The 16,649-nt window shown below is 39.9% G+C and overlaps 1 protein-coding gene across 8 annotated transcripts in view; it reads left to right on the top strand.

The window, feature by feature from the left end:
* RNF19A (ring finger protein 19A, RBR E3 ubiquitin protein ligase) overlaps positions 1 to 8,977 on the top strand; it is a 91,815-nt gene extending 82,838 nt beyond the window's left edge. For all 8 annotated transcript variants that reach the window (XM_084621865.1, XM_084621866.1, XM_084621867.1 and 5 more), the window contains 4 exons: positions 926 to 1,087; positions 2,583 to 2,796; positions 5,279 to 5,422; positions 6,709 to 8,977. In XM_084621865.1, coding sequence (XP_084477991.1) covers positions 926 to 1,087; positions 2,583 to 2,796; positions 5,279 to 5,422; positions 6,709 to 7,399 — 1,211 coding nt within the window. In that variant the 3' untranslated portion in view covers positions 7,400 to 8,977. The remainder of the gene's footprint in view (positions 1 to 925; positions 1,088 to 2,582; positions 2,797 to 5,278; positions 5,423 to 6,708) is intronic.
* Positions 8,978 to 16,649: the final 7,672 nt, after the last annotated feature.

A 16,649-nucleotide genomic window follows, 5' to 3' on the forward strand; every position in this document is an offset into this window, starting at 1 on the left:
ACTGCACCTTTCACAGGCTTCCACCAGCAAAACAGCAGAATAGTCTAGTGCATAGTGTTAGAGATCTTGGGCCAAATGATTAGCCCCTACAGTGTGTGGGAAATGATGCTCTGTTTGTATGAGTGTAGCCTAGCCCAGACTGCCTTTTTACTACATGTTTCACTGTCTTTGCTCATCAGTTTTCTCTTTTTTCATTTGTAAACTGAGATACATAAACCCCATAATGACACTTTCTTAAGGGCCGATCTTACCTCCGTTGAAGTCAGTAGCAAAGCTTTCTCTGACTTCAGTAGGAGCAGGATCAAGCCCTTAATTACACTGGCAGTAGTAGGCATTTCTGGTTTTAAAGATACTTGAAATAGTTCCATTCTCTCACGTCAGAAAAGTTTTTAATACCCTTTAACAAAGCTTATTAAATCCGATAAGTGTAATATATATATTGGTAATGGACATAGTGTACATGTCTACTCATACTATACTATACTATACTATACTCTTTGTCTCCCATTGTTGGTAGGAGAACCTTCTTTGCATGATGATGCCAAAAGGGCAGTGCACATGCACGCTATGTGCTGGAGTCGGAAAGTTTTCATAGCAGTGCCCATTGATCCACATGCATGCAATGCGTCCCCCTTGTGCTTTCAGTTGAGGCTATAATAGGGTATATGGGTCAATGCCACTCCAGTTCCCTCCTCTTTTGCTATCTGGAACAGCTTTCATGTTTCACTCCACCTTAGTGATTTGCCATCTGTTCTCAAATCTCACTTGAAAACCATATATTTTCTTAATTCCTTTCTCTTCTTCTGTAGATTTATTTTAACTGTGCATTATTAAATAATATAGTTACAAAACCTGGGATAGTTTAATAAAAGGTGCTGAAGCAAATAATGATATTGAATGAAAAGCTCTATATTTTCCTTTGTAGGCATTGGTGTTCCTATTATGTTGGCTTATGTGTATGGAGTTGTTCCAATCTCCCTCTGTCGCAGTGGAGGCTGTGGGGTGTCTGCAGGCAATGGAAAGGGTGTCAGGATAGAATTTGATGATGAAAATGATATAAATGTTGGTGGAACAAATGCAGCAGTAGGTAAGAGAATTCAATATTTTTTTTTCCTGTAAATTTAGTGTTTTGTAATAGTTGCTACATTTGAAAGCCTAGGACACTGAAGATCTTTCTTTGCAGAAGAGCTACAGTGCAGGTAACAACAGTGCAAGTCGCCTCATGCTGCCTTACCTATGTGCCTAAACTGCATGTTAAAGGACCCATCTCCAGCAATAAGGGTAGTTGTTTTTGTGCCATGATGTTTTTTGAACTACAGGTGCCTGGGATGTGGACTGAGCCCACTACCCTTCTGTCTTACGTTCTGTTCTGTGTAGGTTGTTAATCAACCCTCATCACTGTAATACCTGAGTGCCTTCCAATAGTGCATTAAGTGAAAAAGATCACCAAAGAGCCATCAGAGGGTAACCGCTTTCTCACTCTTGATCTAAGCTGAATGCAAATAGGTGACTTAGAGGTGAAAAGCATTCTATTGCATTACCATTACCATTCCCTTTGTACCATCCACTCTCTCAGAAATAACAATTTAAGAATGAGCGTTTTAGTCAAAACAAGCACATTTTAATTTTTTAGGCCTTGATCATTGATCTGTGTGAGTGGACACTTGAATGGAGCTTCTTGGTAATCACTGGGGCACTTGGTAATCACTGGATGCAGTGTTAGACCCAGATGAGAGAGAACAAAGGCTTGTGTCCCTTCTCGAATAGTTAGTTCCCATAGTGCAAATTCAAAGAAGTGATGCAAACATCTCCTCTCACTTGTTCTAATCAAGTGCTGACTTCTGGGTATGTCCTCCCCCAGGCTGAAAGGAGCGACATAAGATGAAGCTGTTGGTTTTCATCTCTTCGTCTCTAAGGCTTTGTCTACACTACCCCTTTTATTGGTAAAACTTTTGTTGTTCAGGGGTGTGAAAAAACACACCCCAACCAACATAAGTTTCGCTGACAAAAGTGCTGGTGTGCACAGCACTCTGTCAGCAGGAGAGGCTCTCCTGCTAACAGACCTAGTGCTGCTCGCTGGGGGTAGTTTAATTATGCCAGCAAAGAGCAGCTACACGGATACCCTTACAGTTGTGGTGGTACAGCTATGCCGCTGTAAGTTCTGTAGTGTAGACATAGCCTAATAGGGAAAAACATCCTGTCAGATATCGTTCTACTGCTGCTTTCTTGAATTTTATAAATCTGTTTTTTAATCAAACTAAGACTTCCTGCTGGAGAGTTCCTACATGTAAGGTGGCTTCAGGTTACCATTCCTATATAGCATTAGGTATTTTTAAGCCTTTCAACAACTTATCAAACAAATGTATGGTTTCAGTCACAGCCACTCCAGCAGTCCCAACTGAGAGCCTGTTTTACTTCGTATTGTAATCTTCACATGGTGAATAGAGTGTGTTTTCACATATTGTCTAGATTCTTTGGCTCCTTCTGGTGTTATTCCAGAAGCAGTTTTCTTATCCACATTTAAGACAGAGTTAAACTTTCTATTTCCTTTTGTATTTCAAGCCTGTTACATTTTTATCTAGATACCACTTCAGTAGCAGAGGCCCGTCATAACCCTAGTATAGGAGAAGGAAGTGTTGGAGGATTAACTGGAAGCCTGAGTGCAAGTGGCAGCCACATGGATAGAATAGGAGCCATTCGGGACAACCTGAGTGAAACTGCTAGCACCATGGCACTGGCTGGAGCTAGTATAACAGGGAGTCTGTCAGGAAGTGCAATGGTCAGCTGTTTTAACAGGTAAGACCCACACTTTCTGCTGTTCTGGTATCTAGCTTTAAATGTGAGGCGAGTGTAAGTGTGTGTGTGTGGGGGGGGTGTCACTATTCTTGATATTCAGATCATTTCATGTTTAAAATAAGATGGAGTAAAGTTAATTGTACTTTTGCATAATTCACCTGTATCCATGATGTCACAATTTAAAATATCCTAAATATGTCTGTTCCTTGACAAGTGAGTCCACTAGCTATAATTGTTTACTCTAACCCACATTTAAAATACCCAATGAAAAACTTACCAGCATCTGTCTCATTTTATGATGAGTATTTTAAGTATCCATTCAAAGCTTTCAAATGGTAATTTTAAAAATAAGAATAATGTGCACATGCCTAAACTGAGTAACTGCAGAGTTGTATTTGTCCTCACCTCATTATGTCTCACCTAAAATTTAGATTGTAAGTGCTCTGGGGCCCAGGGACTGCTTCTGTTTCCTGTGAAGTACCGAGCACACCATGGGGTACTATACACTAATAAATAACGAGTGCTGTGATGCAGTTTATTTTGCCAGTATTTTATATACTAAGAATATTTTGCATAAACACTTTGTTCACTTAATCAGTTAAATGTTAGTATGCAAAGTCACACTGAAATCAGAGGGATTTGCATAATATCCATGCTGCAGACAATCTATAGTCAGAGCCATTGCTTAACAGACTATTAATAAACACAGATACTGAATGTGCATGCCAGCTACTCTTCAGAATTAAAACTCTTTTTTTTTTTAAAAAGGCAGAAAAAGTGAAGTGGCCTTCAGTAAGGAGTAAATGACACCAACACCTTGTTTTAAGTCAGCCTAGTTTTAGTGTGTGAATAAAAGGGTGAGGCTGAGAGGATTTTTCTGACAGGCCTGAATGTGGAAATAGTAACTACAGTATACTGCTGTGTTATATAGCTTATCCTCTTGGGTTCTGAAATCACAAGTGGATTGTGAAACGTTTGCCTCACAGAGGAGGATAAATTCCATATGCTGAAGCAATCCAAGATTCAGTATTATCTTCCGGCAATCTAGTTGTTTGTAACCCAGGTTGTAAAACAAATTCTTAACATTTTAATCTAATTATTTTTCATTATGAGCCATACTTACGCACACCAAAGTCAATAGAAAGATTCCCAGACTCCAAATGTGTAAGGTCAGGACTTTGCCATTTATAAGTAATATAATCATCCCAAATATGTAGCAGTAACGATATTATAGCACCCACTCTATCTTCACATAATCTCTATATGTCTGTATAAGAAATCAAAAACTTTTCTTTTACTGATAACAACATGATGCTATTATATAATCATTGGCTGCTTCACCTTCATACCAGATCCCAGATGCCCCTATCATTATGGCCTCACATCACAGTTACCTTTCTTTTGCCAAGAAGGACTCTGGAGACCTCATTGCGGACCCAAAATGCCACTAATTAACTCCCGAGGAATCACTTCTGAGTAATCTGAAGCACGTAGCTGCTTTGTTGGCCATGCTCCATTCTCCACCCCAGAGAAGGCAGAACATCTCTTGGGAGAAGTGTCAAAATCTAGCAGTGAGGGTGGAGCTCACCTTGTTTCTTTAGTACCATTTTTTTGGTTTAAACAATTCAGATATCCAGGGTATGTTGAATTGGTAAGGACAGGATAGAAACCTCTGTTTTGACACTGTATACATTCTAGAGAGAACTTTTCAAGCAGAGATACTTTGCCTTGTACAACTGTCTTCTCCTTTACCGGGAAGAGAAGTACTTTTTAAAAAGAAAAAATAACAAATCTATGCTTCCAGTTCATTGTCAGAATGTATGGCTAGACAATAGGTAAAATCTCAATGGTATTTTAAACTGATTTTTTTCTTTACATACTTGCTCACACCTGAATTTGGGTGGTCTGGTTTCTATAATTCTCCTCCGATGGTTCATACGTAACATCACTATCACAGAAAGCAGAATAAGGAATGCAGCTCCCTGTCCTGCATTCCTTGATTAGCAATGTCTTCTATTATTGCAGGAGGAACATGGGAAATTAAATGGCCTGAACTTAGATTTTTGGCTGGCAGAAACGGTCTTTGCACTTTTTAAATTATGGTAGTCATCTCTTGGTTACTAGATGAAGTGTCTACAAAATCTGGAAACCTTAATCTGGAAGTCTCTCATAATGCTCAATTTTCCTGGTTGACCTGCGACATTTTCTTTTGGTAGGCGGTTCATTTTTAGTTTACGATGAGTCTCATTTTCCTGAATTGAAGAGACCGCATTTGTGACTGATGGAGCAAAAGAGAAGTGACCATTTCAGTAAATAGGTATCTTTCAGTGTTGGGGAGACACTTGTCAACTGTTCCTGATATCACATGGTGGATAACTTTACAAGATGAGATACTGACTCTTAACCCAGGTATTTCAATTATGGTAATATTATGAAGGTAACTTTTTTGACGTTTTCTTTTATTTGTTTAAATCTCTCCAAGGCTGGAAGTTCAAGCAGATGTGCAGAAAGAACGGTACAGTCTGAGTGGAGAATCTGGCACAGTTAGCTTGGGAACAGTTAGTGACAATGCCAGTACCAAAGCAATGGCAGGATCCATTCTGAATTCCTACATCCCATTAGACAGGTAAGAACAATATGAGGAAAACAGAGAAGACTCATGAGTCTAGTTGATAAAGGATATTTCCAGGGTACTAGGCCAAATGACTTATCTTGATAAGGGATTCCATCTACAAGATTTACCTTCAGGATTATGCATATATATGTATCTTACACACCACAATTTACAACAGGAGTCGGCAACCTGGAGCACCCGTGCCAAAGGCGGCACACAAGCTGTTTTTTACTGGCACGCTGCTGCCAGCCAGGGTCCCGGCCACCGGTCCCGCTCAGCCTGCTGATGGTCTGGGGTTCCGGCCGCCAGCCCCTTGCCAGCCGGGGTCCCAGCCATTGGCCCCGCTCACCTCGCTGCTGGTCTGGGGTTCCAGCCGCTTGGCTCCCTACCAGCCGGGGTCTGGGCCTCCGGCACTGCTCAGCCCTCCTGCCAGCTTGGGGTACCGGCAGCCAGCCCAGGGCTCTGCTTCTAGCCTGGGCCCAGTGCTCTGCAGCCCTTATCAAAAATTACACTGCAATTAGCTTAAAAACTTGAAAACTTAAAATATTACAGTAATCGTTAAAAAATGTATAATGTTAATAAATACATGGGTTTGATGAAACAAAGTAGTTGTACTTCTGTGCCTGTGCTTAATTTGTGTTTTCGATGATTTACCTTCTAAAAAAAATCTCGCATGTCTCGCACCCCCAGAAAGGGCATCTCGCACCCCCATGGTGTGCTTGCACCCCAGGTTAAGAACCACCACACTAAATTGATAAGATCTGCATTTTAATTTAATTTTAAATGAAGCTTCTTAAACATTTTAAAAACCTTGTTTACTTTACATACAACAATAGTTTAGTTACATAATATAGACTTAGAGAGAGAGAGACCTTCTAAAAACATTAAAATGCATTATCGGCACACGAAACCTTAAATTAGAGTGACTAAATGAAGACTTCGCACACCACTTCTGAAAGGTTGCCGACCCCTGATATACAATATCCAAGTGCTAGTTGCTGCCAGGCTAATGATAAACATTTGGATGACTATATGTTCCCAATTGGAATACTGTCATGGTAGCACAGTAAATAGGTGGATCCCAGATTTTGTTTCCTTTTAATTAATTTTGATTTAGAAAACCCTTTTAAAATGTATAAAACGATTCGTTTAGAAAAAACCTTGAATATTGCAATTTAACATTCTTGTCATGTCATGCACATAGAAAAGAGACAAGGGCATGTTTTGCTTTGATGATGAAACTTTTTGTAAGTTGTCTCTTAAAGATGGATGCTTTGACCATTTATTTCATGTTCTAGGGAAGGCAACAGTATGGAGGTGCAAGTTGATATTGAATCGAAACCAGCTAAATTCAGACACAATAGTGGAAGCAGTAGTGTTGATGATGGCAGTGCTCCAGGTCGCAGTAATGCTGGTGGTTCATCGGCCTGCTTGCCAGAAAGTAAATCTAGTGCCACCAAGTGGTCCAAAGAAACAACAGCAGGAAAAAAATGTAAAGGTAAACTGAGAAAAAAGAGTAGCATGAAGATAAATGAGACCAGAGAGGATATGGATGCTCAGTTGTTGGAGCAACAAAGCACAAACTCCAGTGAATTTGACTCTCCCTCTCTAAGTGACAGTATCCCATCTGTAGCAGATTCCCACTCAAGTCATTTTTCTGAGTTTAGTTGCTCTGATATGGAAAGTATGAAAACCTCATGTAGCCATGGTTCCAATGATTATCATTCTCGCTTTACTGCAGTTAGTGCTCTCCCTGAGGTAGAAAATGACCGTTTGGAAAACTCTCCACATCAGAGTGCAATTCCTGTGCTTGCTCCACCGGCCCCAAGCGCTGAAGGTCCACAGCTGAGTTATATTGCTGAAGAATGTGTTAATCATGGAGCTTCAACTGACATAGGTGTAGGTCTTGGTGAAACACTGAAAGAAACAAATAACAACCATTCACAGCATGCTGTGGAATTAAACACTGCAATTCAGACTGAAATTTAGACCTGCAAGTGCTGCAAAAATAGATTTACCACTAAAGAACCATGTCTGAAAGCTGGTTGAACTACATGTGACTACTGTAAGTTTCAAGTGGCCAGCAGAAGCAAGGTTTTGATGCAATTACATTTTATATATGCCTGTCTAGGAAGGCAGAATGCTTCATGTGGATCTTGTTACAGACCTGTATGAAGTATATGAAGGCTTTAACAAGTGCATTACAACAGGACAATATGTTCATGTTTTGTATTGTTGCCACAACTTTGCTTGAAAGTATATACTTGTGTAGTCAGATAAACAATTGGCTCATTCATAATATGTTAAATGCTAAATTGAACAATCTGTACTATACTGTTCACTTGCAAAATGTGGGGCTTAGGATAAGTGGGTGTTAGGTCAGCAGTAGTAACTTAATGAAACCGTTCTAGGGTGAACACTAATTAGGGGAAATGAGAGGGTCACAGAGACCTTAACAGTAATAAATCTTTGTCCGTACTAAATATTTGTACTGACCATTTTGCTTCCTAACTGGACACAAATTTCAAATGTTTGCATTTAGAATGAATCACATATTCAGAGCTGGATGCAGCCTGTTTTCAGAAGTGCTTGTATACTTGTACACCTTGAGCAAGTTTATGGCATTTTGCATAATTCTGAAATAAAGAAAATTGGAACTTAATATGTGGTACAAAGGTGACATTTCCTTATGAAGAACAACAGTCCAGGTAATTCAATTATATATGCATCAGATGGCAACAGATACAGCTACATATACTGTATAAAAACTGTAAAATAAGAATCCATTGACTTGTAAACATTGCAGAGAAGCATATACAGTCACCTTTCATTAGTGGAAGAACAGTGCCCCTTTGATTCTTGGTGCCTTTGGAATAGACTGGGTTTTAAGTGCCTGGTCGTTTGAGGATTTTACTGTAACGTTTTCCAGAATGTCCTCTTTGACCACCTTGGACTATAAAGGAAAACTTTATAGAAAATAAAATGACTGTGGTAGATAATGTGTATAATAATAAAGAAGTATTAGCCTACCAAAGACTCACTCAGGCTTAGTGGATAACTTTTACATGACATCTGTCTGCAAAACACATGAACATCTTCAGTCACAGAATTAAAGCACAGTGCAGAGCTTGAACAAGTACAAAAGATGGGTTCCAAATCTGACTGGCTTTTCTTTTTTCTTTTGCTTATGGAAGATATACAACTAAACACAAGCTGAAGTTGGCAAAAGCGTCTGCACTATTACAATTTTTGCTGCATAATTCATTAAACTGAAAAAAAAAAAAAAGGTGGCTATCAGAATAACAGTTAACAATGTTCTGTCTTGTGTTCCTCGTAAGTATTGCCATTATGGTGCTACCCAAAGTTTGGTATGGTAAAAAGAAAAATGCCATGGGCTGCAGTCCTCTTCCATGACTTATCCCCACCAAGTTCATTAATATGCTTATAACACTAGTGCCAGTTATGTTATTGGATAATGCTTGTTATGGTATTTGTATATTTGCAATTCAGTTTTGCTCAATAATATGCGTGTAAACTGCATACCTGAAATAAATGTCTACATAATAACTTTTTAGTTGTCCTTTGTTTAGTGCACAAGTGGCCTTATAAGAATGTGACAGTTCACTGATGAGACTTTTCTACAAGGAGTGGTGCACTCTCCTTTCCCATTGCCTTTGTTCATATTCATTTTGCTAGTTATAGCTTCAATGGGAGGTGAAAGTTTCTGGCACCCAAAGTATTTTTTCATACTACTGCAAGGTGACCTTGCTTTTTTCTTCTTCTCTCCTGCCAAAGTAGTGACCCACATTGCCACTTCAGTAGGCAGGAAAGTAAATTGTTGACTCAGAGGACAGAAATGTCATAATTGTTTGACAGAAACATATGCTATTTTTCCAACATATAGCAAGTGGGCTGACCGCTAGCCACTCAGTTTGCTGATCACTTACCATTTTTCCTTTAGAAAATTAAACAAAAACACATGCCCTTTCTTCCTTCACCTGAAACAAAATCCTATGAGCCACTCAGAAAGCAGTTTATCATAAGTACAGCAAACTTGAACAATGTTTATGGATAACCAGGTTTCTGATTGGCTGAAGAGCACATTCATTAGGTCTTTTCCCTTAGTCTGTCACAGTATGTTCAATGGTGGTCAATGATACAGTGAGAAACTGTCATCCAACAAAAGGAATAAATGTGTCCATCCCATTCCCAAACTGTATGTGAGCAGTAATTTTCTTCAAGGGATTCTGGTAATAATAACAAATCACAAGAGTTAGCGTTATAGTGATGATGTTCTCACCAGAGTAATTGGAAGTAAATTGTCTCTTATATTTGTAGATTATACTAAATAAAATGCTTAACTTTATTTTTCTATATCTGTTCTATGTTATTGTCATTGTCCCTCTTCTGTTTCTTTCATTACTGCTTCTATTTGCCTCATTTTGAGTTTGAGTTTTAAAACTAAGTACATTGGTACTGAATAATATTAACTTCTTATTTTGGTGAACATCAGGATTTACTAATTGACTGAAGTGAAGCTGTCGATGTTCATCTAAATGTGAAGTTAATATGCATATCTTGGATGTTATTTTCAGAACTATTATGAAATCTCTCCATCAAGGTCATGAATTCAAGTGCAAGAACCACATGGCTGTCTTTTTAGTCAATCTTTTTGAGGCAGGAGTTCCTTGTTGCATTTAACAAAGAATGTAAATCTGTTATTGGCTTTCATTTATTCTAAGATTAACTTTGCATCCATCATTTCCTATAGTAGCAACAAAGTAACTGCAATCTAAGATTGCTGCTGAAACTCAACCACTGCTGTTAAATTCCATATTTTTAAATTCAGGTATGTTCTCTGAGCTATTTTACAATTGGAGTTTAGCTGTGTATTGGAAGTAAACTGAATTCCTAGTAGCGTCTACTATATCAGAGAATTGTTGATAATTGTATCGCAAGGACATACCGGATCGATCAGCCTTTTATTATTTGATGCTTAAAGTAAAAAATAATTCAGCATGGCACCTTTAGGAAACTTTAGACATGACTTGAACTCTTGTTCCAGTGACTCTCACTGAAATTTTTCCATTTTTGGAAATTGTTTCAGTGTTTCCTACAAGTAGATAAAGGTTAAGCCATTAAAATACCTGTTCTATGCACGTCTGGATATGTTTCTGAATTGGAACATTTGAAATGTTGCACGAACATTAACACCACCTCTAATTAGATCAGCTGCAAAATTTATGCTCACCTGAGAAGACTAGTTTTTTGTGACGGGTAAACATTTTTTCATTATAATCATTGATTTTGTTCCACCCTGCAGTAGCAAATTTTTCCTACATTTATGCAAAGCTGAAGTAGTTAGCTGTTTCAAGCATATAACCTTTCTTGTGAGTACTAAATAAATTAAACTAGAGTATGGATTCACTCAATGAGAGGGGGAAATATTTGGAGGCAGAAAGACGCTACTATGTACCAGCTAAGGGTTCAGAGTTCTTATTCTCTCACCCAATGCCCAACTTCTTGGTGGTTCAGGCTGCTTCGGAAAGGTCCAGGCAACATCATCATGGGTCAACCCCTGTGGACAAGGAGGGTAAACGCTTAGACTTGCTGGGGGAAATGGATTTCTCATCCTCCAGTCTTTAGGAGAGCTAATTATCAAGTGGTACTGGCTAAAAATGATTTCCTGAACTATGCTAAGTTTGAGGAATTTACCAACAGTCTCTCACAGCAGGATCATTCTCGTTTCCAAACTCTGATAGAGGAAGGAAAACTAATAACCAGGACCACTCCACTCTGCATTCGATGTGGTTGATACTTCCTCTTGAGCCATGGCTACTCCCATTGTTATGCAAAAGGCCTCCTGGCTCCATGCCTCAAGGTTTTCCAAGGAAGTTCAGAATACTATCAAGAACATCCCCTTCGATGAATCTCATCTCTTCAATCAGAAGACAGATGAGTCCTACACACCCTGAAAGACTCTAGGGTTACCCTTCGATCCTTGGGTATATACACACCTGCCCCTAAGAGGAAGGTCCACAGACAATCAACCTCTTCGTGGTAGAAGGCCCCAATACATCTACCATCAGAGACCCTATGAACTGCATAAAAAGCAAAGGATTCAAAAATCTCACTTCCCTGTGCCCTCCACATCAACGACAGCTCAATCCCAGCCTCCAGCCTGATGGTATTTTTGATACAGGCTTGAATCTCATTCTTTTGGTTTTGACATGCCCCCACTTTGAACACTTAGCAACTTGCTCCATGTCCCTCGTCTCCAGGAAGATTGCCTTTCTGACAGCCATCGTGCTGGCACAGTGATGGCAGACCCTCCATACACTGTATTTCACAAAGCTAAAGTTTCTTTACATCTACACCCCAAATTTATCCCTAAAGGGATTTTGGAATTTCACCTTCACTAATCCATTCATTTGCTTGTATTCTTCCTGAAACTGCACATGACTACAGAAGTGCATAGGCTCCACTCCCTAGATGTTCAAGCTCTGGTCTTTTACCTGCAGAAAACCATTCAGAAAGGCTCCGAGGCTGTTTGTTGCTACAGCAGAGTTGATCAGATGGCACACCATCTCCACCCAGAGAAGTTCCGAATGGATATTGGGCTGTATTCTACTCTATCAGATCTTGAACCTCCTCCCCCTCGGTGGTACAAGTACACTGCACAAGAGTCTAAGCCATGACTGTAGCATCCCTTCAGGACATAAGCAGCCACATGGAGCTCTAGCCACACATTTGCAAGACAACTATACTCTGGTACAAGACTTGGTGGCTGCTGCTGCCTCATTTGAGATGGTAGTTCTCTACTCAATCCTACCATTCCCATCCTCGCACCATCCTCCTACTTAGATACTGCTTGTCAATCACCCACCAAGGAATACAATAGGGACCATCTTTCAAAGAAGAGGAGGTTACTTACCTGTAACTGGAGGTTCTTTCAGATGTGTGGTCCCTATCAGTATTCCACTAACTACCCTTCTTCCCCTCTACTTTGGATCTTATCTGATTCACAATGGAGAAGGAACTGAAGAGGTGTTCAGTCCACACTGCCCTTTATCACCTCGGTTGGGAGCACAAGGCAAACCAGAGCACATGTGGGGAGTAACATGCTAGTTTCAAATTCTCTAACTCCCAGCACACATGCCTAACCCACAGTGGAATACATATAGGGACCCCACATCTCTAAGAACCTCCAGTTACAGGTAAGTAACCTCCTCTTCTAGATTTCCTCCTAAAGCCTATTCTGCCTCTTGTGCTAGTTTTGTTTTGTAACTGTCAGTGTAACAAATTATAAATAAATTTCTTAAAATTGTACCATGTTTAATTACCAAAGTTGTAATTAGCTTCTGCTGCCACGCGAGGTCAGTTTGCGAAGTATTTTTATTATACAATGGAGACTTTCTACGGAAACGCAAAGAACAGCAGAATCTATGAAGCTTGAGATCTGTGACATAACTGAGGAAGTGATGAAATGCAACATTCAAAATGTCTCAATTCTGGCTGTGCCAACCATCCTGTGTGACCTTGTTCAGTTTCATGTATAATACACAAGATTTATTTCAGTCTTCATGAAGCACTCAATTCCAGTAGTGGCTTGTGGCCAGTGAAGGAATCATAGAAATGTAGGGCTGGAAGGGACTTTGAGATTATCTAGTCCAGGCCCCTGCAGTGAGGCAGGACCAAGTAAACCTAGACCATCCCTGCCAGTTTTCTCTAAAGTTATTCTTAAAAACTTCCAATTATGGGAAGTCCTTAACTTCTCTTGGAAGCCTGTTCCAGTACTTAACTATCCTAATATCTAACTTAAATCTCCCTTGCTGCAGATAAAGCCCATGACTTCTTGTCCTACCTTCCATGGTTATCAGAATGTCATGTGAACTGTGTCAAAAGCTTTGCTAAAATCAAGATCGATCATGTCCACTGCTTCCCTGCAGCCAATAGGCTAGTAACCCAATGAAATAAAGAAATTAATTTGGTTTTGCATGATTTGCTCTTGACAAATCCTTGCTGGCTATTACTTACTACCCTAGTAGCTGTTAGATGCTTACAAATTGATTAATAAGTTGTTTCAGTATCGAAGTTAGGCTGACTGGTCTGTATTTCCCCAGTCCTCTTTAAAGATAGGTACTATGTTTGCCCGTCTCCAGTCAGGCCCTTATCCATGAGTTCTAAAGTTCCAACATTGCTTCAGCTACTTCCTTAAGTACCCTAGATTGAAATTTTTCACATCTTACCAACTTGAACACAACTGATGTATCTAAATATGCTTTAACCTGGTCTTCCTCTATTCTGGCTTGTGTTCCTTCCCCTTCATTAATATTAATTGGGTTAAGCATCTGGTCACAATTAACTTTTTTAGTGAAGACCAGCAAAATAGGTGTTAGAGAGCTTATTCCTTCACTCTCCCACTTCCCTGGTCCTTCTCGCATGAACAGAGAGCAACAATACCCGAAGTCCAAAGGTGCAAACAATTCGATGTTGATTGGGGTGAACTTCCAGCAAGCTTAAATACAAGTTCCTTTTTCCTTATTTTCGAATCCCAACTTACTTCCTGTTTGCCCCTAATTTATATAGTAATATTTCTTAGCTATACCTTAACCAATCATTCTACTGAAATTTAACTAACCAATCCTAACATATTGTAACATGATTAGCTAACCAATTATATCCCACCACAATAATTAGATTACACCCAGCAAAATTAATTATACAGCAGACAGAAACAATCACAGAACCAGACAGAGATTATACAGACAAACAATAGCAAAGTGGGAACTATAATGACAAAACAATACAGAAGTGAGGATTTCACATCCCAGCTATTGATAAGTGAGTTCTTGCCAGACAGGATGCTATCAAACTAAGTTTCCTTTTACATTTTCTAGGCACTTCCCTTTCTCTGGAGGTGATAGGAATACAGTCCTGTCCTGATAGTGCCTGACAGCCCAATAGCACCTTATTTCAATGTGACTAGTTTGGAATGTGAGGATGTGACAGTTCGCTTCCTAGCTTATGGCTGCCTCTGCTGCTTAGCCAAAGGCCTTAGCCTAAGAACAGGGCCTCAGACTGTCACAGTAAGAGAAGGACCTTACACCAGCAGACAGTGATTTTGATTCTTTCTTTTATACCTCTAGAACTCGCCAAGTGATAAGAATACCCCTAAATTCTTAAAGTACAGGCCTTTGCAGACAGGCCTGAGTGATTTTGATTCTTTCTTTTATACCTCTAGAACTAGCCAAGTGATAAGAATACCCCTAAATTCTTAAAGTACAGGCCTTTGCAGACAGGCCTGAATATCTATATCCTAACAATAAGTATTAAATATCTCAACCTCCTTGCTCACATCTGTTGTTAGCTCTGCTTTCCTGCTAAGTGGTGAACCTACACATTCCTCAGTCTTTCTCTCACTCCTAATGTATTTCTGGAACCTCTTTTTATTGCTGTTTTATGTCCCTTCCCAAGTGTAACTCATTTTATGCCTTTCCCTTTCTGATTTTGTCCCCACATGCTTGTGCTATTCTTTTGTACTCCTCCTTAGCAATTTATCCAGGATCCTACTTTTAGTAGGATCCCTTTTTGATTTTTCAGGTCATTAAACAGTTGAATGGACAAAGCACTCTTACCTTGTTAATCGTTTGCATCTATTTAGGGTAGCTATTTTGGCATTTCCAGGGTGCTACTCGCTGTGGTATTCAGGTACCAGCACTGTAGATGTGGTTCTGATTTTCAGTGTCAGTGTAGTAGTTTTCTTTCTGCTCAGTATGTTGTGATGCACTTCTGCTATGCCATGGCCTAGGGCAGTGGTTTTCAATGCCATAGTATAACAACATGCTAAAGCAGAAGCTAGTTTTGGTTCCTCCCCCCTCAAGCAGTCATAAAGAAGTGGAGAGTGATCATGCCTTTCTTGGATCTGCTTCTGATCTGGGGTACTTGGAACGATTCATGTGTGATTTTGGGTGATCACTTAGGCCACATCTGGTGTAAGTAAGAGTATTTAACATGCATCATTGCCAGGAGGTAGCACTTCAGCTATGTCCATCTACCATGCTTGCACTTTCTATGAGACACTGCCTAGACCTAATGTCTACCCCTATTTTAAATACAGGGAATGTCACTCAGATAGTAGAATCTACTAATGTAGAATGAACTGAGTGTATTCATCAAGTATTTCTGGAGCAAATGGATTGGGTGCACTGAGGAGAGAAGGGGAGGTTTGCAAACTAAACAACCTTCCAAATAGAGCAGTATCACATCCAGCTGATGAGTCAGGCTCTTGGGCATTAATGACTGACTTGAGTCCTGGTATGGTTCCTGTGCCAAACTGTAATGAACCACCTGTGCAAAAGCTGTAGCAGTGCTCCCAGCTGACCATACACTAGTATTACTGAAAAATGTCTCTCACTAGCTTGTAAAATGCTGTATCAATGATTAATAATTTGTATTTCTCTGTGACTGTAGGGAATAAAATCAAGCTAGGGAAGGGGAAGAAGCATCAGCTAAAGCAGAAGCCTAAATGCAGAACCAGCAGTAATGCCACTTGCGACTTCTTATCCTTGCCTGTCGAATCAGACCCCGTGAAACGTCAGTGAATGTGGAATTGCCTTGGGAGCTGCACAAGTACTGAATGGCACCATTCCTGGCTCATGTTCTCTTTCAGTCCTATTGTATGATAGGCCAGCCCCTAGCCTTATTTAATCCTGCCACAAGCCTGTGCTTGCAACATAAAATTGCTATTAATGCTGAAGTTTTCCTTCTTTGAAGTGCTATGAGTTTAAGGGGAGCAGAGAGATCACCCATTTAGCCGGGAGCCAGTGCCCTCTATGAACACAGCAAGAGAAGCCACGCCACACACATAAAGCAAGGGCCCCATAGACCTTTAATCTCCCCTCCTTTATGACTACTGGACTGGAGGAAGTCTCCAGTTACCCCCTCCTGCAACTAGATTTTTATTTTGGGGGCAGGGGAGGAGTTCACTTCTGTCCTAAATTAAAGTCCTGAGTCTGAGGCTGCTGTTGTCCAAAGCCTGAAAGTGAAATGATGGCTTCGGTGTTCCACATCACAGTAATGACACTGTCCAGTCTTGTTAAACTCACACTGCTGCTTTATACACCAGAACAATAGTGATACTAGGGATGTGCAGACCCAGCAGGAAAGCATAGCAGCATGTACACCTGGAAAGTTGTCTCTAAAGGTTTGCAAACTTTGATTATGAAAACATGGCTTG

This window comes from Lepidochelys olivacea (genome assembly GCF_965140295.1).
Source record: "Lepidochelys olivacea isolate rLepOli2 genome assembly, chromosome: 2".
NCBI classification, from domain to species: domain Eukaryota; kingdom Metazoa; phylum Chordata; order Testudines; family Cheloniidae; genus Lepidochelys; species Lepidochelys olivacea.